At 39.6% G+C, this 25,209-nt stretch overlaps 1 protein-coding gene across 4 annotated transcripts; it reads left to right on the top strand.

Moving 5' to 3' along the window:
• Positions 1–6,009: 6,009 nt before the first annotated feature.
• On the top strand, positions 6,010–24,805 carry SRSF1 (serine and arginine rich splicing factor 1). Of its 4 annotated transcripts, none has more exons than XM_081109164.1 (7): positions 6,010–7,100; positions 7,517–7,701; positions 8,049–8,221; positions 8,422–8,608; positions 8,977–9,095; positions 10,019–10,379; positions 24,596–24,805. In XM_081109164.1, exons 1-5 carry the CDS (start codon positions 6,907–6,909, stop codon positions 8,997–8,999), a joined length of 762 nt encoding a protein of 253 aa, XP_080965290.1. In that variant the 5' UTR covers positions 6,010–6,906; the 3' UTR covers positions 9,000–9,095; positions 10,019–10,379; positions 24,596–24,805. The 4 variants fall into 4 exon arrangements, with proteins under 4 accessions (XP_080965290.1, XP_080965293.1, XP_080965291.1 ...); XM_081109167.1 differs by having other exon boundaries at positions 8,422–8,624; positions 8,977–9,155; XM_081109165.1 differs by lacking the exon at positions 24,596–24,805 and having other exon boundaries at positions 8,977–9,155; positions 10,019–10,532.
• The last annotated feature ends 404 nt before the right edge of the window (positions 24,806–25,209 follow it).

Below are 25,209 nucleotides of genomic sequence, written 5' to 3'. Positions count from 1 at the left end.
CAGGAGGGGGGGGTCAGTTAGGGGCAACCAGGCAGGCGAGTGATTAGGAGCCAGTGGTCTAGGATTGTGAGAGGGATGTCCGACTGCCAGTTTAGGCCCGATACCTGGTATCGGGCCCCGACTGCCAGTTTAGGCCCGATACCTGGTATCAGGCCTAAACTGGCAGTCGGACATCCCCTGTGGGGTCCCGGATTGGAGAGGGTGCAGGCTAGGCTGAGGGGACCCCCCCCTGAGGGGACCACCACCCCCCGCCACTGTGCATGAATGTTGTGTACCAGGCCTCTAGTAAGTAAGTAAATAAATAAATAAAAACATAAATAAAGCAACATTCCTTTACTCATCTTGGGAAAAATTATTTTAATAGCATTTCTTTTTCTTTTTAGAGAAAGTGAGAGAGAGATAAAAGAGAAACATGCCGCCCTAACCGGTTTGGCTCAGTGGATAGAGCATCACCCTGTGGACTCAAGGGTCCCAGGTTCGATTCCGGTCAAGGGTATGTCCCTTGGTTGTGGGCACATCCCCAGTAGGGAGTTTGCAGGAGGCAGCTGATCGATGTTTCTAACTCTCTATCCCTCTCCCTTCTTCTCTGTAAAAAAATCAATAAAATATATTTTTTTAAAAAAGAGAGAAACATGCCATATTTGGGGACTGAACCCACAACTTGGGTATGTGCCCTGACCTGGAATCGAACCTGTAACCCTTCAATGTACGGGATGACGCTACAACCAATTGAGCCACACCAGCCAGAAGACTTTTGAGGAATGACCCCTTAGTGGGAATTTTAAGCCTGATGACAAACCCAGATGGAAGATTTGAGTGTCATTAGTGAGAACCAGAAAAATGTGTCCTTGGGTGAGAAGGGTAGGGGTGAATATAAAGCATTTTTCTAAATGCAGAAATTTTAGACTGAGAAGCTGAATATACTACTTGGGCATATAAATTATTGTTTTTGGTGAAGACATGCTCTACCACCAGAAAATTATGGGGGGTTAATGTATAGATAGAAATATTTCTTATCTCTGTACAGTTGTAGATGCTTTTCAGGAATGTGTATGTTCTTATTTAAGCTATGGCTTGCACTCTATCAGAAACTAAGATCCAGAAGACCACATAAAGCATAGTCAGACTTGGTTTTCATCACTTACTAGAGGAACTGGAATTGGAAAAGGAAAAATGTCCTGGACCATGTTTGGCTGGCAAGATTCAACCTTCTCTATGTATTGAGAATGCCCTACATGTGGTGTTAATAGTGAACAATCCAAACTTTGGAAAATATATCGATGTTGGCTCATGTTGACCTGAGGCAGAGGGAGAGGTTGTATTCCTGCATAAGAGAGAGGAAATTCCTATAAAGGCAAACATTCTCATTCTCAATCAACTTATATGAAGATAGATCCCAACAAGCCAAAGGAAATAATTTTCTCTCCCATGGAGTCTGGATTCTACAAAGAATAGACATTAACTTAGAAGAAACTGCAGCCAGACAAGGAAATATCCCATGGGCATGGGTCTAGATCAGCCGTGGGCAAACTACGGCCCGCGGATCCGGTCCGTTTGAAATGAATAAAACTAAAAAAAAAAAAGACCGTACCCTTTTATGTAATGATGTTTACTTTGAATTTATATTAGTTCACACAAACACTCCATCCATGCTTTTGTTCTGGCCCTCCGGTCCAGTTTAAGAACCCATTGTGGCCCTCGAGTCAAAAAGTTTGCCCACCCCTGGTCTAGATTGTTGACTATACTGCTCACCACATCTAGTAGCCCTCTGGGGCCTGCATGGTGGAACCAGCACCAGTCTGAAAACTGGTGGGATCCCAGAACTGTAGAACACAATCTGCAAATTTTGGAAATGTCATCTGCGAATTCCATAGTGAGTAGACATTAGTAGATATTTACTTTGAACAAAACCTGTATGGATTCTTTGCATTCAACATCATTTCAATGCAAGAATGATTACAGAAACTCGCACCCTTGCACTGAGCATTTCGAGGCAACTAAACTAAAAAAAAAAGCAACCAATTGGAGCAGAGCAACAGCTTCTATTCGAGGCTTGTTAGACCAGCAAAGGAATTTGTTTCTACCAGCTCTTTGTACCTTATCACTAAACTGTAGTAATGGCCGATGAAGCATGTAGAAGCAACATATCACTTGAAAATGTGTATTACTTATGTTTACAACTTCTTAACAATGTAAGATCTTACCCATGACAAAAACACATATGAGAGAGAGAACGTGACAAAACTGAATTTTTTATTTAGGTTTAAGCAAAAATTACAAAAACAGGCTATTTTCTTCTCAGACTGGCAAACTTTTTCTGTAAGGGCCAGATAAGTCAATACAGGGTGGGGCAAACAGGTTTAGTTGTGAGTACACAAAATACAAGGGTTTATTCTTGTACTGTTAATTATTGTATTATTTTCCATACAAACAACTGTAAATCCACTTTTGCCCCACCCTGTATTTTAGGCTTGTGGGCACGCAGTCTATGTTGCAAGCAAATTTAGAAAAGTAATTCTGAGAGTTTCCAGCTAATCTGGGGTATCTTCTAAAATAATAAAGAGAAAAAATAATCACACTCTCAAAATTTCAAATCAAACATTTTTATTGAAATTATTTCTAACACAATTGGCAGCAGTATTAACATATAACTACTAGTAATAATAAAATAGCTAACATTTATATAGGACTCAGACCTTAAGATTAAATTGCCAAAACAGATAGCATTTTTAGCAAATAAAGCATATCTACCATATTTTAAATATAATTCCTTAAAGAGCCATTACTCGATCAAATTAGGAAATGTACAATATGAAGTGGAGTTTCAATTTCTAAGAGAAAGAGCTGAGCAGCAAGAGGGAGAGAGGGAGTAACAATTAGGAAGAGGAAGACATGGTGAAAATATATCTCTTTCTAACAGATGATTTTAAGAGCTGTTTTCTGGCAAAATCATACCCTATTGTCATCAATAATGGAACAATAAAGATGGAAAGCATTAGCTAAAAACAAAACAAGGGGAATCATAGAGTGAGGGAGGCCAGTCCTAAAATAAGATTACCAAAAATATATTAGATGACATCTTTGAGTTTGAAAAGTGGCCATCCTGATTATACTGTGAAATGAAAAACAATTTGTACCATTATGTCTATCCACTGACAGCATGATGAAGTTTCCAAAGAAACAACATCCTGTTCATCTAACATCCCACCTTTTTAAAAGAGCAGTCAGTAAATTGTCAATAATATTTGTTTGAAGAGAGAATTTACTGGGAATAAAGGGATAAAACAGAAATCTGTCCTCAACATAGTTTACCAGGGAAGATGAGACGAATATAGATTAAAAGATATATATATACTATTTCTTCCTTTTTCAGAGACTATCTACAACTAAAACAAGTGGAACAATAGAAGAGAGCAATGATTTTCAATCATGGCACATAAAAACTAATTACTAAATTTCTGTGTCACACCAAAAAATGTATTATATTTTTTGCCTATCTGACAAAAAATAGGTATAATTTCGATTCATTCACACTTGATTATATTGTTGTACTGGCTGTTGTGATTTTTTTATTTGACAATCAAAGGGAAAAGAGGTTAGTGCCCCTGACTAAATAGTTAGGTATTGCATGTTTTAAAAATTCTTGCAGCACACTGGTTGAAAATCCCTCAGGTTGAAAATTTCTGGAACAGAGATATGCAATTGAACTGTTCCTGGAGATACCTCCTATACACAGTACAATAAAATATTCCTAATCTTTGTAAGTGTCTCTTTACCTGGTAAATGTAAGTTATCCCCAGGGAAGACAGTGAAGACACACGAATATTAAAAACAGTGTTTCCAGATTAGGGAAGCCGTACTTCAGTGCAAATTACTCTAGAGCACCCCCAACCCCAATAATGCCTTTAGAGGAATGGTACTAGACAGTGATTTTGCTGATTGTGGAGATATTTCTTTCCCCAGACATTTTTAAAAAGTTCTGAGTTATAATTTACATACTATACAATTCACTCACTGTAATTCTACACAATTCATGATTTTTAGTATTATTTACAGAGTTGTATAGCTATCATCACAGTTAAAGATTTTTAAATGTTCTGCAAATCACTGAAAAACTGTCTTCTCATTTCAACCCTAACAGTAATTAAATTTTTGAATTTCTTTCTTTTCTTTTTTCCCCCCAAGAAATTATTTCCAGAGGAAAATACAGAGCTGACAGGGCATATACTCCCTGAATTGACTCAAAAGTATTTAAAAAGTTTCTTTTTGAGAAATTAACTTTTCATAACCATTGACAGTGTTGAAAATAAAGCAGCTTCTGAGAACTAAAAACTGGTAAAATCCATACTTAATAAATTCATTAATTGTGGCAGCAATCCATAAAGCTGCCTGTGATTGTGTAACTGATGAGTTTAAAAACACTTTAAACCCCTAATTAAGATATGGATGTAATCTCTGGAGGCAGAACTGCCAACCAGCAGAAATCTTACCAATTGTCTCAGCAGGCTGTTTAGAGAACGTTTGTGTTAAGATTAGGCTACAGAAAGAGATTATTGCATTAATTATTGCCAGCCGGGTGGGCATGGCTCAGTAGGTGAGCACTGACTTAAGAACCAGGAGGTTACGGATTCTGGCCCCAGTCCCAGTCCCAGGGTCAATCCCCAATGTGGGTCGTGGAGGAGGCAGCCCATCAATGATTCTCTCTCATCATTGATGTTTCTATCTCTTTCTCTCTCCCTTCCTCTCTGAAATCAGTAACAAAAAATATGTATGTATGTATGTATATTATTATTATTATTATTTTAAAGAAAGAGAATTGCCAATCTTACCCAGCTCTGTCCAGGAACAGACACAAAATCCAGGGGCTATGAGTTTTCCTGTCACTGAGGAGGTATATATACTCCATTGTTTATCAGGCCTCACATGATCTGAATGAAATATCTCTCAAAATGGCTCACCTCATTTTGTTTTAATTTCTCATTTACCAAGCAATTGCCTGTTGTGCTTTCCAGACCTGCCAAGAACATTTACCTTGGCATGTACAATTTGAGCATCCTGGTTATTAAAAATGAATCTGCCCTACCACCACCAAATGAACAAATAGTTTGGTTTATTTGCTTTCTTGTGGACTAAAATCTATTAATCAACTCTGGTACATGGGTAGTATTAACTGTAATAATCACTAAGCTAATGCCATCCTGGGAGATCTTGATAAAGAGCCATCCAGACATTTCCTGCTACATCCTGATCTGACCATGGACCCCAGAACACAGGTTCTATTCAAATACAAAGGAAGCTGATACAAAAACAAGAATGTCCTATTCACTCTGTATTAAAGTCTACCTTGTATTCCCCTGAACTGAACAAAATCAGAAATTATTGCATTAATTCAAACAGACAAGAATAAATCAAAGCAAATTAAATTTTCTTATTTTTCTGGAATGAAAGTGTCCTGAAATTAAAAAGCACTCTGACTTAACATTAATCAACAGAAGATGAACCTGAATAAATCTAAATTGATGGATGAATATTTGAACAAAGAAAATATGCTCAGTAAATAACTATTGAATGAAAATAATACCTGCAATGTAAAAAAAAAAAAAAAAAAATTCTCATCTCTTCTGCTACTAACTGAATAGGACAGCACTAGAAACTGAATAAATTTGTTAAAATCGTGTCCTTTTTGGTCAGCTTCTCATTTAAAAAATTATCAGGTTCTTGTCTTTTTAATTAAAAGCTCAGTTTCAAAAAGTACCATTGAAGGATAATCAATCTGTCCTTCCCTCTAAAATTTTCAGAGGTTATTTCCCCTTTTGGGATCTACAGGCCCTTTTAAGAATCTGATTAAAATTTCAAATCCTCTTTACAGAAGAAAGTCCACGCACATATACACATAATTTTGGAAACCATCATAGAGTGTACAAGGACTACCAAACATTTGTAAAATGCAATCAACTTTTAAAACTAATAACGCCCTTCTTCTAAACCATCTATTTTTTTTTTATCTCAAAGGCACTTTGGATTTTGAATATTCTTGTGTTCCCTTATGTGTGTGTGTGTGCTGTCGTCTTCTTTACTGTGACTTCTGGGATGACCAGAATCAAATTTGCAATCCATCTCTAGGAACTTACCGGGCTATTACTGCGGATATTTTGTGTACTAACTTTATCCATGACTCTTATCTTAACGCTCCTTCCTTATTTTCCCATTCCCCTGGATTTCTTCAGCTTCAATCATGTTTTATGGTATCTCTGCAAACTGCCGCATATCCCTGGGGCAGGAAGACAGTCATCCCTTGACTCTTGATCTAATCCAGTGTAGCGCAACGCCGGCACTCGGCGCCCTCTCCGAGGAAGCCCGGGTTTCCGGAACAGCCGACGCGTCCCTTGGACTCCGCCCCCGGGAGTCTTTCCCGCCAAGGGCCGTTACCGCCGCAGAGCATGGTGGGACAGGCTCTAGGGTAGGTTTCACCAATCGTTTTCAAGGCGCCTAGTTGCTCTAAAAGGCTTTTTCCTGAGTAAATTATCTCTTAAGACTCGACAGGGGTTAATAATCCTTTAACGAAGGCTCTGTATTTTTTTTTTTATCAAAAGCTAGCCACTCCCTAATCAAACTACTGGCAAATCGGGAACGCAGGGAACTTTTTTCCCTTCGCGCGGAGGGTGACGTCGCGCGTACGTGAGCGTACTTTCGCAGGCCCGTTACGCTCTTGCGCGTGCGCACTGAAGTCAAATAGCTGCTTCCTCGCGCTGCTCTTCTTCCCTCCCCCCATATCCGTGCGCCAAGTAGATAAAGGCGCCATTTTGGAGGGGCCGCGGGAGCCGAGGTGTCGCTGCAGGTTCGCTCTCCCGTGCGCTAGGCTTGGTGGGAAGGCCTGTTCTCGAGTCCGCGCTTTTCGTCGTCGCCATGTCCGGAGGTGGTGTGATTCGTGGCCCGGCAGGGAACAATGATTGTCGTATCTACGTGGGTAACTTACCTCCAGACATTCGAACCAAGGACATTGAGGACGTGTTCTACAAATACGGCGCTATCCGCGACATCGATCTCAAGAATCGCCGCGGAGGACCACCCTTCGCCTTCGTTGAGTTCGAGGACCCGCGGTGAGGCGACCTGGGGCTTGCGGCCTTGAGGAAATCGGTTGGAGTAGTTGGGGAAGGCTCCAAGGCCTTAATATTAGAGAGTGGGAGACGGGCTCCGAGGTAGGGGGCGAGACGCTATCGCCCATGCGGGAGTCGAGTAAGGAGCTGAGTCGGTTTGGCCTTTCTGGTGGCCGGGCCCCCGTGGAGGTTCGCGGAGCCGGCTCGGGCCCGGAGCGGGAAACTGGGGTTGAGGGCCGGTGTGGTGTCGGGGTCGGGAGCGCGGCGTGTTTCTGAGTGGGGGAGGGGCCATCCCTATTCGGCGCATGTGAGCATTTCCACCCCCGGTGCGCATGTGCGGGGGCCGCCGGGTCCCGGCCGAGTTCGCTGCCCCTGCGGGTCCCTTTTTCTGAGCCCTCTTGCGCTCTATGATTACGCAGAGACGCGGAAGACGCGGTGTATGGCCGCGACGGCTACGATTACGATGGATACCGTCTGCGGGTCGAGTTTCCTCGAAGCGGCCGCGGTACCGGCCGAGGCGGCGGCGGGGGTGGAGGTGGCGGAGCACCCCGAGGCCGCTATGGCCCCCCATCCAGGCGATCTGAGAACAGAGTGGTTGTCTCTGGTGAGTTGACTGTTAAATATGGATTGATGAGAAGGGACAGGAACTACTTTAAGTTTACCCCGCATGACTAGTTTAACAAATGCAAGTCTTTATGCTAGGTCTCAAATTACTTTAGTTTCTTGTTTAGAAACAAAGCAGAGATTATTTTAATGGAGGTTTATCGAATTAGATGGCGGTACCTAGAATATGAAGATCCTTACTTTACAAATAATTTTGGGCTCCGGTCTCCAGAATCGTAGCTCTTTACCCATGATCTTAAATGTAGTCATTAATTATAAAGTAGTCTTTGTTCTAATGTAAATTTTAAACTCAGGGTAGTTGGTGTTGAAAAAAAGTCACTTTTTCAGGACTGCCTCCAAGTGGAAGCTGGCAGGATTTGAAGGATCACATGCGTGAAGCAGGTGATGTATGTTATGCTGATGTTTACCGAGATGGCACTGGTGTCGTGGAGTTTGTACGGAAAGAAGATATGACCTATGCAGTTCGAAAACTGGATAACACTAAGTTTAGATCTCATGAGGTAGGTTATACACTTATTTTTTTCTTTGGCCAGAATTGGATACAGTGGTCTTAACAGTGGATTTTTTCAGGTAAGATTCAGGCAAGGATGCCCAAGTAAAGTGCCAGATTTCTGGTTTTAGCTACATTGTACTCATTCAGCATGCCTGAACACAGGTAAAAGCTTAGATCTTTCAATCGAAAGTTCTGTCTATTCAATAGGGAGAAACTGCCTACATCCGGGTTAAAGTTGATGGGCCCAGAAGTCCAAGTTATGGAAGATCTCGATCTCGAAGCCGTAGTCGTAGCAGAAGCCGTAGCAGAAGCAACAGCAGGAGTCGCAGTTACTCCCCAAGGAGAAGCAGAGGATCACCACGCTATTCTCCCCGTCATAGCAGATCTCGCTCTCGTACATAAGATAATTGGTGACACTTTTTGTAGAACCCATGTTGTATACAGTTTTCCTTTACTCAGTACAATCTTTTCATTTTTTTAATTCAAACTGTTTTGTTCAGAATGGGCTAAAGTGTTGCATTCTTGTGTAATATCCCCTTGCTCCTAACATCTACATTCCCCTCATGTCTGGTAAATTGTATTTTAAGTGATGTCATAGACAGGATTGTTTAAATTTAGTTAATTCTCCATTCTCTTCAGACTGTGATATTGTGCAAATGTCTATTCTCTGGTTTGTGTGAACGGGGATGTTGGGGATGTTTGTGGTTATCTTACCTGGGGAAGTTCTTATGTTTATCTTGCTTTTCATGTGTCTTTCTGTAGACATATCTGAAGAGATGGATTAAGAATGCTTTGGATTAAGGATTGTGGAGCACATTTCAATCATTTTAGGATTGTCAAAAGGAGGATTGAGGAGGATCAGATCAATAATGGAGGCAATGGTATGACTCCAAGTGCTATTGTCACAGATGAAATTGGCAGTATTGACCTTATACTAAAAGGCAAGCGTTAAAAATGATATATATGCATCTACCTTAAAACACTTGCAAACATCTTATGCAGTTATCTTTACCTACAATTGCTCTGCTCTTTAAACCTTGGCAATTGTGGAAAAATTATATTGCCCATTTGTAACAGTTTATTTTGCTCCCTTCCCCCCTTTTTTGTTTTAATAGGGACTAATGTGGGAAGAACTGGCTAATTTGTCACAGTGCTTAGTTACAACTGTTAATGTGTGACCTGCTGTTGGTGTACATGTGGGTACAGGGTGTCTTTAATTCCAACCAGATAGAGTATAATATCAATACTGCTAAATCTGCATGTCCTCTGTGTGACTGATATAGCGTTGCTATTTCATTTTTTTAAGACAAAATGAAAGCAAATTATAGAATTCCAACATATTGGTGTAGATAATCTAGTTGGGAATATACTTTTAAGTATCATCTTCCCCTTTAAACTAATATTCATAATTGACTCATGTTTAAAACACTTTAATTTACAAATTAAATTGCAGATGGGAGCATTAGATTTAGTTTAGACTTAGGTGGGTAACAATACCAGTAAACTTTTCAAATACATAACTTTTTGCAACCACAAAACCTGTAATAACGCTGTACAGTAACAAGTGTTGGCATTATCAGTTGAACTGTAAATATAAAATGCTTCTTCCAATTAGTCTCTATGATGATTAAGTTTCTAAAGTTTATCTGAACACCATTCAGAAACTTGTTTTGGGGAATTTGATAGTTATTGATGTACATCTGTTAAACTGATGACAGACATAACTCATCATTCCCCAGAAACCTTTTTTGATTACAGTATCTAACATTTTGCCTCCTCTTTTTTGGTTTTGCTGGTTATAAAGGTTTGGATTGGAGAGGGCTCACTGGATCCCAATCCTTGGAGCTGGATCATTGGATTCAAATCATAATGTGGATAGGATAGGGAGGATGAATTACAAGGATTCATGGAGCGGGATCAGATTACCAGGAACATAGGAGTGGATTCCTGCCCCAACCAAACCGCATTCGTGTGGATTTTTTTTTTTTTTTTATTCAACTTAATTGGCTATTCCAAAGATTTTTTTTCTTCCTATTTTTGACGATTGGAGCCCTTAAGATGCACGATGGAATTGTGTTTTGCATTTTTTGGTAAAAGGAGCAAAGCGAGGACCTGGAGATATACGCTGGAGCAATCTCCTTGGAAGGATTCAGCACGAGTAGATGGTAAACACTTAAAGGGGAAAAGGGGGGGGGTTTGTTTAAAATAGTAAATCAGTAAGTCATTTCTAAATTTAAAGAAAACGAAATTGGAGTTGAAGAATAAGTAGGTTTCCAATTGGCTGTTGCCGTTTTTCTTTTGAAAAATAAACGTTTTTTAAAAAACTATGCATGGTTGTCCTTTTTCCTCTTCTAAGATTTTAACTGGGAGACTATCAGTTAATACTTTAAATGATAAGATTCTGACTTGCATTTATGTGTTAGTAAATTAAAGGTTCTTGAAAGGTAATTTAATGGTATCAAGCAATTCTTGTTAATTGTAAAAATATTCAGGGAAAGAGAAGAAAGGGTGAGAAAGCTAATTGTGTATGTAACATGGTGAATGATGGGTGATCTAGTCTCTGAAAGATAAATTTCCAATACTTTGATAATAAAAAAGTTATTAAAATGTACAGATGCTGCTTATTTTTGGTGATCACCTAGATAAGATAGGCTTTTATACAAAATTTGAGTGATGACTGGTAAATGTTAACTTGACAGTAGCCTTTGAGATTCTCGATGAAACTCATCTCAAAAATTGGTAAGTATTAAATGTTTAAATTCAGCACAGATTAGAATTCTCAACAGTTTACTTCCTTTTTGAAGTGTGAATAGTACACCAGAAGAATAACTGCTTATTCGAGTTAGTTGTTGCTGATGAAAAGCTGATCACTCTTTAGAATTTTGCCTTGTAAACCCCTCTCAAACATAAGGTTATTATTCTGTATCCAAAACATGTCAAAGCAGTGATTATATCTTGTATTCTACCATTTTTTATGTCTTTTTAGTTGATAGTCCCTTGGTTTTAAATTTTTCATTTGCTTGAATTAGGATTTTAACCTAAAATTCCTCATCTGATTTCCTGATAGTTATTCACAGCCATCAAACCATTCTTTTTCTGCACCCAATTAAATTTTAACATTTCCCTTGGGTGCTAGTGATATTTGGAAGCTGAACTTAAGACAGCTGTTCAGATAACATGATTTAAAACTATGAAAACTAAAAATCTTGGTAGAGGAGGAAATGGGCCCTAAGGTTTGCATAAGGTCACCTAACTAATACATGTAAATGAACACTGGAATGTTAGGAGGAAGAGGGATATTCAAAACTAGGATTCCACTTGAAATATTAAGTAAAGCAATTGGTATAGATTTATTAAGGAAGTTTATGTAAATTCAAAATAGGTTCAAGAAGCAGAAAGATTGATTAAAGTTATGTTTCTCATTCAATTATTAACTAGGCCTGACACTGCTTATGAGGAGATCAGGCGTTTTTAGGGTATGACATTTAATTTTGAAATGGTAAATGGGTAAATTTAAGCCTGATTTTGTTGTTTACTGAACATTTTGATAACAGGATCAAAATGAAAATTGCCTTCACTCAAGGTTGAGTACATTTAAGCTAAGTTGGAAGGTGTGCTCTACTAAAACTTGTAGTTTGAACCCCAGGGGGAAACAAGGTAGGCTGTTTGAAGATTAGAAAGGACAGCGTATTAGCAAATGGCAGGGGCACAGGTTTTGCAGTTAAAAGCGAGACGGCTAGTTGTGAGGGGAGAGGCCTGTTTTTTTCAGTCTTAGGAGAATGGCCCTTAAACCTCTACCCGTATTGGCAGCTATTAGAAGAAAGCCACCCTTTTGGAAACTAAAAAAATTGGCTTGAATTTTCCACCTTTTCTCCCTATTTGTCTCCTCTTAGAATATTACAGGGAGCCTATAATTAGTTATTTTCTAACCAAGGAAAGACTTAAGTCTAAGAAGCACTTATTTTTCATAATATCAGATTGAGTAACCCATCTTGCTGTTCAGCCCACATGCTGGAAACAAAAGGTAAGAACCCCATTTTCTGATTCCTATTTGGGATCTGAATTTTAAGAATTAAGCTATGTTTAATTTCTTAATGTTTGGAATATGAACAGATTCCGCTTGTTTAAAATGTTTTACTAATTTTTACACTTTCATACATTTCTAGTGCATATATCACTTGTGCTTAAGTGCAATATGATTCTAGAATTTCAACTTTTAGTTTTGTCTTTGAAACATCTTGCTCATTAGGGCTGGTGTTTCTAAGTTTCTGTGAAGATAAATTTACATGTGCCTTTTTGCTTTGTATCTGAAGTAATAAATAGACCAAAAGTAGTTATTAAAAGGAGAGACATTAGATTGAGGTTCTATTATAACATAACCATCCTTTGGTTTAACTTAATTCTATTACTGTATGGAGAATGCAAAGGCAGGAAATGGCTTCACAGTTTCTTATCCAAAAAACATTGAAAACTGATTTTGTTGGACTAATGTAAAACCTGACAAAAATTAGTGTTTTCATTTTGTACTTAACTGTGACTAACTTGTCTTCCTGCAGAAGTACTGATGTGTGTCAATAGTTACCATGGGGTTTGCTGAGGGTTTTATGTTTTATATAGGGTTTGTATGCCATATCTTTGTAAATAGGCTCTGAATTTCACATTTGTCCTCAAGAGTTTGGAAAGGGGATTGTAGAATTATAATAGGATACGTAAGGCTAAAGATTGTGTAACTTTGGATGTGATTAAAAACAAACCTGTTACTGTGGATATTTTATTAAGTGATACAAGTTCCCCAACTTAGGCTGAAGTGGCCACAAGAAAAGAAAAGGTATGACTCAACATTGTATATTCTGTTGCTATAGTGGGTTCAAAACATTTGTATTCCACTGAAGGAAATAGTTTGCCATCTTAGTGTATACAGTGGAATACTGCATTCTTTTAGGGTAGTTTTTTTCTTTCTAGTACTTTACTTTCAGGAGCACTAATCATTCTGGTCCTATAGAAATAGCTGGAATTGGCATGAAGTAAAAAATTATAAGGAAACATCTGTTCATATTGTCTATAGAACAAAGTCATCTTGGCAAAGACTTACCTTTTTTTCTTTTACAGACATTTTAAATATAGGTGCAATAAGTCAGAGTATACTTAAATCAGCACTGTTCTTGTGAATGAGGACTTTAGGGGTGCTTCTTCCTAGCTTTGAAAGCTAAACTTAGCCCTGATTGTGATTTTTATAGTGATCAAGGAAAGGAATTCCTTTTTTTTTTTTTTTTACTATTATTGCAAAAATCACTTGGTGCTTCTGTAGTATATAGCAAATAAATTAGTCTTTGACTTCATCCAGAAGTTAATTTAGGCAGAAGTAACCTCATAATAGGTTATCAGGGAGAGAGGTTATTCATGCTTTGCTTAGGTTACTATTTAGGTAGATATGAAACACAGTCAAAACAACACTTTAAACAAACACTCATCAGGTCCTGAGTGTTTTGTCATCTCTTTAAAAGTACAAAGGAGTTAACCTCAACAACCAGGTTATAAAACGTACTCCTGTTACCATACAACTTAGAAGTGTCATTTATCAACTGTTGCTATCAGTGTGAAGGTAGTGGAAATGGAGAGCCTGTGAGCAAAATGTCCAATTGTCGGGATGCTAAATATCTTAAGGTGATTTAAAAAAAAACCCCACAATATTTCACTTTCCAAGGGGAAATCACTTAACCACTAGAGGGAGCTATGATGCAAAAGCAACAGGAAATTATCCCTATTTTAAAGGATCCATACAGCAAGGTGGAAACCAACTATCTAAATAGTGTATATATTAGCTCCAAAGTTAGAGATTGGTTCTTTTTTGGGTAAGTTTTCTTCCTGTAACTTTACCTCTGTCTTCTTATCTGTTGGGCAAAATCATTTCCCTTTTCAGCTTCTGGATTCATTTAGGTTTTGAATAGAGCTTAATTTCACGAGTACCAAGCTTATATAAACCAGAAAAGTATTTCTAGATCTTAGGAAATGCTGAAGACATGGATCTGCTTGTTTTCTGCCACCCTGTACATCTTCAGGTATGGAATAGTAAGGCCCTAGAGTGTAAGAATTGGGTGGGATAGATATGCTGGGGGGGGCGGGGGGGGGTGTCTTGGAATAAAATTGGTCATATACTACCAAAAAAAATGAATATGCTTTCAGAAGCCTTTAGTTTTTATGGCGTGAAACAGTTTGTGGAGTGACCTTATTTCTTGGCATTAATTGTTACTGACTGTCTTTAAGAACCTGCAAGTCAGGTTGGCTGTTTTATGTTTTCCTGTTTTCTGGGCCTTATGTAAGTAGGCACAGAGTAGTATCTTTTGATCAAAAAGTATATTTTTCTCTTGATGTGTTTACTTAGTGCCATTTTATTTTAAAGTTGAAAATTATTGGGGAAGTAGTACTTTAGCATTTGTCATTCATATCTCCCTTCCCCAACTTTACATTGCAAAAATGTAAAGGAAACAAATTTCAACTTGCCTCCTGTTTAAATTGTCACTAAGAATACTGTATTACAGTTTCTTAGCCTCACTTGGTCTAATTTAGTCAACGAACTGAATATGGGAGCAATGCCTCAAGTAGTACTGAAGAAATTACCTCTGAAAATTTTTGGCACACCCATCAAACAGAATCATTCCCTTGCATGTTGGCACAGACTTTATGTATGTGCTCTAGTATAGCATATGTCACCTGGCTGGCTTTCTCTGTCCATCTACCTCAACTTTCTTGGTTCATGAATTTTTATTTTCTAGGGAATAAAAGCAGTATGTGGCATATGATAAATACTTAATTGAAAAAGTACTATTGGTCCTTAGTGTTACCATACACCTGTCTTCTAACAGTTTATAACCTCTCATACCCTTTCCTCCTAGGTATGTAGCACAGTGCTATTACACTGAATAGACACTTAAAAGATGAATTATTAAATTGCTTTGGAAGAGAAACCTAGAAAATTGAATTCCTTTTCTGAGTATCTTAAATTGGGTGAGGAACCTTTTTTTTTCTGCCAGGGGCCATTTAAAACATCATTCCCGGGCCATACAAATTACCAACTTAAGAATTAGCCTATATTTGGTCAAACTTTAATTAATTTACCCCTAATGCCTTAGCAGGGCCAGACCAAATGATTTTTCGGGTCAAACTTGTACCCCACCTGTCTTAAATAAAGAACCAGTAAATGTAGGTCTCAATTTTAAGTTGGGACTAAATCCCTATACAAGTTATACTTACTGTGCAATAGAACTAAATATTTAGAACATTTTCCATATTGTGATCTAGAGTGTTCCTAATTTTTTTTGAAGACATTAAAAAATTTTTTTGTATCACTAATTCTTGGCCACAGTACCATTGTATCTAACTTAAGCTAGACTATAGAGATGTGTTTTCTTGTCAAATGGAATTCTTTAAAATCCTGTTTGGATTTGTCCTCCATCTCCATTTGCCATATCAGCATCCTTGTCTGTGCATCCAAATTTATTACTAAAATGTCTTACCTTATTTCACTGACTCCAGTCTATCCTGGCCATTAAGTCTGATCTTCCTAAAACATGTCACTTCACCTAATATGAATCAATGGGTTATATAGTCTACCTTTTAAATTTATCACTATTCTCAATCACATCTTCCCCTGCTCTGATTGATCTGGCAAATACTGACCATGCTTGTTTTTGCTTCTGTGTACTTAAACGTTTTCAGACTTCTTCCTTCCCCCCCTTTAGCAGTCACCTGCAGCTTTAAATCCTGGTCATCCTCAAAGTTCATTTCTGCAACTATGAAAAATAAGCTGCTAAACCCAAATAATAGCTGTCTCCTCTGATGCATTTAGTCTCTTCACAATTTATTACTGTGGAATGTTTTGTGTTAATTTTTCATGCCCTATGGAATTTTTGTAATATTTGTATTTCCCAATGAGCCAAATGCAATGCTATCAGTTTAATAAATGTTGATTGAACAAGATGGAAAGAACTTAGTACTTCTTAAAGCAAAGCACTGTATAGAAGCCTATCTCACAAACTATTGGTTAACTGGATGGATTATTGGAGAGAAATTTTAATTCTAACATTGCGTTAGATAATTTCTCCTTAGTGAGGAATTGCAAATTAATTTAAATGCTTACCTAAGCCAAGTATAATTGGAAAAGTGCTCCCCCAAAAAACAGTCTTACAAAGTCAAAAATAAAGTTTTGCTGTACAATGTGCACACTTTGAGTATAGATCAAGAATTGATGCCATGCCCGTTTGAAATGAATAAAACTAATAAAAAAAAAAAAAGACCATACCCTTTAATGTAATGATGTTTACTTTGAGTTTATATTAGTTCACACAAACACTCCATCCATGCTTTTGTTCCGGCCCTCCGGTCCAGTTTAAGAACCCATTGTGGCCCTCAGTCAAAAAGTTTGCCCACCCCTGGGTTAGGGCGAGTAGTTCTTTTTAAAAAATATGTTGTTAATTGGTTTCAGAGAAAAAGGAAGAGGGAGAGAGAAATATCAATGATAGAGATTTATGGATCAGCTGCCTCCTGCATGCCCCACACTGGGGATTGAACCCACATGTGCCCTGACTGGGAATTGAACCAACAGTGTCCTCCTGGTTCATAAGTCAACACTCAACCACTGAACCACACCAGCCGGGCAATAGTTCCTTTTTTTGCTGTTTCCTACTGGGTCTCCTTTCCCCATCATTCTTAAGCTTAATTATTACAGAACAAAGTCTTAAATCACTTCTGAATTCAGTGGTCCTGTCACTGAGGGTTCCTGCAGATTTCTCAATGTGATTGTATCATTTTGGTTCTCTTTTTAATGCGTTACTCCATAAAGGGATTCAGATAGAAAGATTTACATAGACTGAAGAAACCAAATGATATATTGTTCCAGGCCAGGGACCCTGGTTTTTAGGCTTATAGAGGAACTAGCTCTCAAAGCCAAGACACTTCAGCAAACATTTAACACACAACACCCAAATCCTATAAGCACCCCTATTTTTCTGGGCCTTAAAAATTCTTCTACCCTTTCCTGATCAAAGTACAATTCTTGGACTAATTGCACTATTTGTTGTGCTTGCTTTGGCATGTTTATATAGTGACATGTAGTTCATACACTTAATGAACTCTAAGCTGTTGTTTTAGTATATGTGTTGCATTTCCCTCAACTCCATGGTAAACCTTCGGAGCAAGGACTGTTAACTTTCTAACACTTCTTTCAAGATGTCTAGTATCCTAGTACACACCTTAATAAATGAATACGTAAATAGATTCATGAAATCCTAGGCAGGTGTACCCCATAGCTTAGATCTCATGTACTGTGGTCCTCCGATCAGATTGGATTTATTCCCAAAGTAGTGACTTTGCTGCCTTTTTTAAATGGAAAACTTCAAGGAGAAAATGCAAGGACTTGGGATAAAAATACTTTTTTTTTTTAAATCCTCACCTAAGGAATTTTTCCCATTGCTTTTTAGAAAGAGTCGGGGGCTTGGGCGGGGGGCAGGAGGATTGAGAGAAACCGATTCGTTGCCCCCCACATTCATTCCTACCAGGGCTGGGGAATGTTGTTTGAGAGACCCTTCAGTGGGTGTCTGATGCTCTAACCCACTGAGCCACACCAGCCAGGGCAAAAAAAAACCCCCATTTTCCTACTGAAAATAATAGTTGAAAGTACTTTGATTAATTTTAATCCTCAAATAGTATTAGCCTCATTTTGCAGTTTGAGGAAATAGGCTCAGAGATGGTAAAGTGGCCTAGAACTTGAATCCAAGTCTCTTGGTGACAAGTTTTTGTTTAACTACTGCATTGCTTTTTTAAAGCCAGCCAGTCATTTCCAGTGGGGAGGTTAGGTGGATTAGTTTTAGAACATAGCTTGTAATACCCACCTGATGCCACCAGGGTGTCCCATGGTGCTGTCTTTGATTCATTTTTTTAACCCTGGTTTCTGGGGGCAGTTCCAAAGCAGGAGTTAATCTAGTCACAGTGGCCATAACCCGGAGCCCAGCAGCCAGAAAGTGATGTGTTTAGCTCCCTGGCTTTCCAGTGTGCAGTGCACAGCCAGAATCAGAGAAGCCCTTACCCTCTTTTGACCCCTACTCATCAGGGTGGCACCACAAAAGGACAGTAGGTCATGCAGTGGCCAGAGCCTGGCTAGCACTCTAGCTAGGCAGCAGCCCCACAAAGAAATGTAGCATAGAAACAACTGGGTAAATGTCTATAAACACCTGCATTTGTTTTGGTCACTACACAAATTTGTATTAGTAAAATAGATCCACGACATAAAACCAGATTGAATTGCTTTACCACTGCAGGTTAGATGGCTTTTAACTGATTTCAGAGGGAGGGAGAAATACCAATGATTCTCGAAATACCAATGATGAGAATCATTGGTCAGCTGCCTCCTGCACACACCACAATGGGATCAAGTTCACAACCCAGGCATGTGCCCTTGACGGGAATCAAACCTGGGACCCTTCAGTCTACAGGCTGACACTATCCACTGAGCCAAACCGGCTAGGGTGGCATCAGTTTCTATATTCTGCAATCCTAGGTGACAGTTCTGTGTCAGAGCTAACACTTATGTGAGAACCAATAAAGTGAAGTCTTGATTTAATACTAAGACGACAAATAGCCCCTTTTAAAAGCTGCTTCCTTCCTAGTGCTCTTTAAGCACTTTGTGCAAATGTCTCGTCTATATTTTCTTTACTGGAGGAGATTCTGAAAAGTGTTTCCAGTGACTAGCACAGTTTCTGGCATTCAATGGGTGCTGAATAAATATGTTTACTGAAATAGCAAAACCATAATAGTTACAGAATAGTTCTGCACATGAGCTATTTTTTAAGGAGAGAGTCCACATTAAGGGGGGGGGGGGGTGGTGTGTCTTTGTTTTGTCTTCAAACTGATTAGAATATATTATGAACTAGGAAGTTAGTCTCTGGGGTGTCCTGACTGGTCTTTCAAAATCTTGTCAAACCTTAGTTGTAATTAGTGCAGCCTGAACTGGGGGCTTTATCTGAGCTGATTCTCTATATAATCACCCATGCTATATCTCTAGGACCAAGTGTTTTACCAGGTGGCACTTGGATCCACCAGGAGACACTAAATTAAACATTAATTGGAGATGTTGGACTTGTGCCTTCCTCCTCCCTCCCTCCCTCCCTCCCTGTTTTTGCAGAATTTCCATCCCAAAATTCTGGTTTTAAGATCACTATGGAATAAATCACAAACTTACCTCTAGTAGTCAAGCTTCCCTTTCAATTTTCTTAGCTCTGGTGAAGAGGGCTAATCAGATTATTAATACCAACTTGGATCCCTTCATAAGCTTTGCCTAGGTCAGTGGTTGGCAAACTCATTAGTCAACAGAGCCAAATATCAACAGTACAATGATTGAAATTGCTTTTGAGAGCCAAATTTTTCAAACTTAAACTATATAGGTAGGTACATTGTTATTAATTAGGGTACTCCTAAGGCTTAGGAAGAGCCACACTCAAGGGGCCAAAGAGCCGCATGTGGCTCCCTAGCCGCAGTTTGCCGACCGCGGGCCTAGGTGATCAGAGTAACTGCCCCAGCATGATAACTGTGTGTATTGGACATTTATAAGGACTTCCTCAGGCAAAAGGCAGAAATAATATGTATCCCAACTCCCAGAATATCTGTTTCTGGGATTGGTTTATACCTTTATGCTCAGGAAGCGTTTTCACTGGCTTGGATTCACTACTTGCCATCTGCTTTCTAAGCATTCACTGCTGAATGAAAGGGGAGAGAAAGTAAAAGGGGAGGGGGGAGGAGGAGGGAGCTAGAAAAAACAAGAGGAAACAGCTGGGGAGCTGGGTTGGGGCTATGCTTATGTAAGATCAGTGAAACAAAGTTAGCAGGGACAGGGTCAGGCCTTGGGGGTAGAGAGCTAATTCTGTCAACTAGTTGAGTAGGGCCTTGTTTTGTTAGAGATACTAAAGTTACTTCAAAGGAAAAATCCAGATGTTCTGAATCTGACTGTTTTCCCTGTGTACCATCCTAAATTGTTTATCGAATCAAAATCTATCCTGCCCTCTAGGAATTCTGGTCCTCTTTAGGTCTAGCAGAGAGCTTGATGCCACTGCTCAGGCAACCAAAGGTGAAATGCTTCTAGTAGTATTGGTGTCTTATTGACAGCCTGAGGAGGAAATGAGTACAGTTGTTGTCCCTCCATAGAGCTTACCAGGCCCCTGTACCTGCTTTTATGCCAGGACCCAATGACTGTAGAACTTGAGGCAGCTTCTAGTTCAGAGACTTCTCAGGGTCAAGAAACAACTTTACAGGAATTAATTCCCTCTCTTGGAATCTTAGCCAGCCTTTATGCTGTCTTGGCCTGTGTCCCATCTCTTGGCATTGCTTTCCAGAATGGAGCAGACTTCCTAAAGCTTAGTCTAGGTAGTCTGGTGGTAATCACATCAGTGTCTTAGGTCACCACACTCCCTTCCCTCAGGTTCCTCAACACAGGTTTCAGTAGTTCTTGTTCCCTTCAACTGAGGAATGGAGGGATCCTCAGTTGAAAATCAGATTTACCCAATGAAGCTTTTAAAAAATCTAAACCAATGAAAGGGAGAGGAAGGAGTATCAGAAAAACAGAGCCAGAAACAAAATCCTTTCCGAACTCTGAACTATCCCCAAATTTGGTATGATGAAGACACTGAATAGCTGTTTCTACTGGAGTTTGGGTAAAGAGGATTCACTTGATATATCTATGGTTTTGCTCTCCCCCTACCTACACTTCACAAGAGCATTTACAAGTAGTAATTTAAAAAAAAAATTTTTTTGCCAATGAATAGCATTTTTCTGGTAATGTAGATGGATAGCACAATACTGGTTAGTGTCATTACATCCCTCTTAACCAGTGGAATGTATTTGAGTTGGAGGCTTTAGCTATACTGTAAAAAGCTTTACTTCTGTACCAGAATAACTTTATATAAGGATTTAAGTTATTTTTGACAATTAGCCGATTTTTGTTTTTTTATTTCAGAGGAGGGGAGAGGGAGAGAGAGCTAGAAACATCAATGATGAGAGAGAATCATTGATCAGCTGCCTCCTGCACGCCCGCAACCTGGGCATGTGCTGTAGGGGATTGAACCTGGGATCCTTCAGTCTGTAGGCCGACGCTCTATCCACTGAGCCAAACCAGCTAAGACAAACTGAGCTAAACTTTGTAGTTCAGTTCAGACCCACCAAATTGAGTGACGTTTTAAGTATCAACTTTTTCAAGTTCAGCCTTTACCCTGGGCTTGGGGCATTTGAGGGCAGCGAGGAACAGGTGTCCAAAGGAGAAATGTTGGTGCCTGAGAGTATGTTTTCCAGTTGTATTGAATTTCTTACTTGGTGTATTTTTGACCTTAGTTTCTTTCCTTCTTGTGTCCTATACTATTTTGCTTACTATTTAGGAGCTGTAAAATGTCAGTATTTCTGATCAAATGCTTTCTGGATATAACTGATAGGCTTAGCATTGATTTATGGTAGCTTCTTTCAAGAAGCGTTAAGGTGATAAATGTGTTTCCGTGGCTTTAGACTTGTTTTTGGTATATTGGGTGTGTGCCCTTCTTAGAAACAGTAGAGTATTGAAGAACCCTCAACTACTAGTTTAACTAGGAAAATGGGTAGATTTGTTCCCTGTTCTTTTGTTCTCTGTGATTATTTTCCAGCTCTCAAGGAACTTAATAGTTATGGGGGGAAGGGGAGGGAAGAAGGAAGATCTTTATTGTTTCCCCTTCCTCACCTTCACAGTTAAAACAAAAATAACTGGTGATGCCACTTTAGGTAGTATAATTGAAACAAAAACCCAACTTCTGACCACATGGGCCACAGACATTTGGCTTAAGCCCTCGTGTGTTTATGGAGCTTGGGTAGAGTGGAGGGGGTGGGAAGAGTACTTCTGCATTCCTCTCAAGGAGATTTGGTTGTTTTTGTTTGGAGGAGAGGGGTTTCCCTTTGGTCCGGTGTAAAGTGTGCTTCCTTTTCTCAATTGCATTGAGGCTGGAAATGAAGGATAACATTTCTGGTCACTTTTTTGGTATTTCTAAATATTGCAGTCTCGGTTTTTACTAGATTTGTGAATTGTCAGTCGTCAATTTTTTTCATGAGTTAGTCCAGTATCTTGATAGTTTGAAGCGTCTTCTAACTAGATCTTCTCTACTGAAAGTTTGGATTTGATTTGTTTTTGGTTTGTTGAGTGGTCTTATGTGGGGACAGGTAATGAAGCAGAGATGCTTTCTATCCCTAGGATTCTAAATCTAATCCTAATCCTTAATGTACTCATAGGATTTAAAAGTCCTCTTCAATATAGGAAGGAAATATCCTGTGGCTTTTTAATGTCTGCTAAAAATTGTCTTTAGAAAAGCTAATCTTAATAGGCATCTTCCTTTGTCATGTGTCATTAGCCTTTTAGCCACTTACCCTTAGGGCTCTTGAAGGAGAGGGATAGGGCATGAGGAAAAATTTGTCACTTTCAAAGGAAGAGGAATAGCCCTGGCCAGCAAGCTCACTGGTTAGAGCATAGGCCTGCACACTGGAGGGTCTGAGGTTCGATTCCAGGGCAAGGTTGTCAAGGACACATACCTGGGTTGCAGGTCTGATCTCTGCTCCCCATTGGGGTGGAAGGCATCCAATTCATGTGTCTGTCACATCGAAGTTCCTCTCCCCTCCTCCCTTCTCCCTTCCACTTTTTAAAATCAATGGAAAAAATATCCTCACTCCTTGGGTGAGGATTTTTAAAAGAAAGGATTAATTAATTGGCTCTTATGCAGCTGTTAATGGGGAACCACTCAATAACACCAATAAAAACATTTACTGAGCTTCTGTTATATTCTAGGAAATACTCTTAAGCATTTTACATATATTTCTCATTTAATCCACAAGTCACCTGTATAAGATAGGTATTTACTTTGTCCTCATTTTCCAGATGAGGAAACTGAGGCCTTAAAAGGTTGACAGGTTATACAAGCTGAGGCAGGGGGATAAGGGTGGTAAAAAGGATAGGGAGGGAATCTTGAGTTTTATTTGGGTGAATGTAGGCACAGTGTATTTTTTGCTTAGGCACCAAACATTTTAGTTATTCATCATATCTGAGGGAAATACTCTTTATTCACTCACTGAACGCTGTTTACAATAATCAAGGTAAATTTACTGTCTTGAGACATGCCTAGTCTCTTTTTTCCCCCATCCTTAGTCTTTTTACTGGACCCCAGCATGGTCTGTGGAGGGGCTCATTTTGTTTGTGATTAAAGATATTGTCTGTCCTAAGGATAAGCAGAAATGCCCCTTCTAAGAAAACAGTCTTTGATCTTACTGGTTTCATTATATTCCTCAAAACAGTTGGAGCTGATTGTTTTTGCATAATTGTTCTTAGGTTTAAAACTTCATCTTAATTTAATAAGTGGTTAGATTTCCTTTTTAAGGGAGGGCTTGGGGAGCAATCAGGAATTCTGGTTTCACCTATGGACAGAGATAAAATTAGACATTTTCCTTAAGAAAAGTGTGATACTTCTGAATCCCAGCTCTTCAATAATGAGAACTGAACTGTTTTCACTTGACCTCTACTTCCTGTTAGTGGGAAACCCTCTCCAGCGGTGCTGGGAGAAAGTTGATGGAGAAAGTTTTCTAGATCCCAGGATAAGGTATTCAAGAGAGTCCCGCAATATTGTCATTAGAATAATGGTCTTCATTAAATACGAATTTTCACAATCTTGAAGCTCACTTTCACCACAGTTTGAAAGGCAACCAAGTAGGAGAGGCTACAGAGGGGAGGAGGAAACGAGATGAACTTCAGAGGCCAGAAAGAAGCCCATCTTCTTTACTGAATGAAAATGAAAGAACATGTAATGTCCAAGACCGGAGCAAAAAGGTCTTAAATTAGTTAATTCCTTAGGTATCTTAATTCCCTCCCTATCTTGCATGCATACATAAACTTTGGGCTTCCTGATTCCTTTTTCTTTCCAAAGGAGACTAATGGACATTTATAGGAGACAAGGGACATGGGAGCAGTTTAGCTGAAGGAATGTATCAGAAACTTCATTTTCTGTCCCCTCCTGTCTTAGGCTGAGTGGTTCCTGGATGTTCCTGCTTCTGCTACTGATCCAAACTGCAGAACTCATTCCTCCCGGAGGCCTGCAAGCAGTAACCAATTGTGTATTTATGGGAAAAGTTGGAGATGGTGACCTTGATTAGAATGTGTCTGGAGAGGATGATAGGAGACAGTTGGTTACGAAAGATGTTGAAGTCTTGAATAGTGAGAAATTTTTTGTAAACCAGAGTTCATAGAAATATCACTGATATGGCCTGCCCCCTCAGTTCCTGCCACAGGAGACTTCTAGGGCTGGAGACACTTGTTTAATAGCTTGTCTATTCCCCGTAGCTACCTCTATGTGAGGAAAGGATAGAAAACGTTCAGACATCAGCATCCAGTACCAGTAGCAGTGACGCCTACACGGAAGACTTGGAACTGCAAACAGATGCTGGGGTCACCTCAGTGACATCTGACGCTGTCCAACCAGAAGTTCGATGTTTGTTTTGAGGGGTGAGGAAGCTGACTGTACTAACGGATTAAAATAATTTCTTGACTGCAGTTTCTCACTTGTTTTTGTTTTGTTTTTTTGGCGGGAGAGGAGGGGGGCGGGGGGTAGAGTTTCACATCCTATCTGGAGTAAAGGGGAGGTTGGGAAGCTCAGCCCTTCACCCAAGAATAACCCAGTTATGACATCTCCGCGTGGGAAGCGTTTCCTTCAGCGCCGGGAGGATTTGAGGCTGCACCCGTGGGAGTCCCTGCCTGAGCTGGAAGGCCGCGCAGAGTAGATGCGCATCACAGCGAGTGCGGGGTTCAGCTCGCTGAGGACAGCGGAGGGGAGACGGGGCGCGGGGCTTCCCCCAGTTTGGAGGCGGGGAGTGTGCTGCGCCTAAGGGACTGGGGAGCCGGTGGCCCCGGTGGCTGAGCCTTCCGCTGAGGGTCTGAGGTACGCGACACCGCCGGAC

This window comes from Myotis nattereri (assembly GCF_964212035.1).
Source record: "Myotis nattereri genome assembly, chromosome: 16".
Lineage (NCBI taxonomy): Eukaryota > Metazoa > Chordata > Mammalia > Chiroptera > Vespertilionidae > Myotis > Myotis nattereri.
Note: the sequence above shows the minus strand (reverse complement) of the source record. Positions and strands in the feature narration are given on the sequence as shown.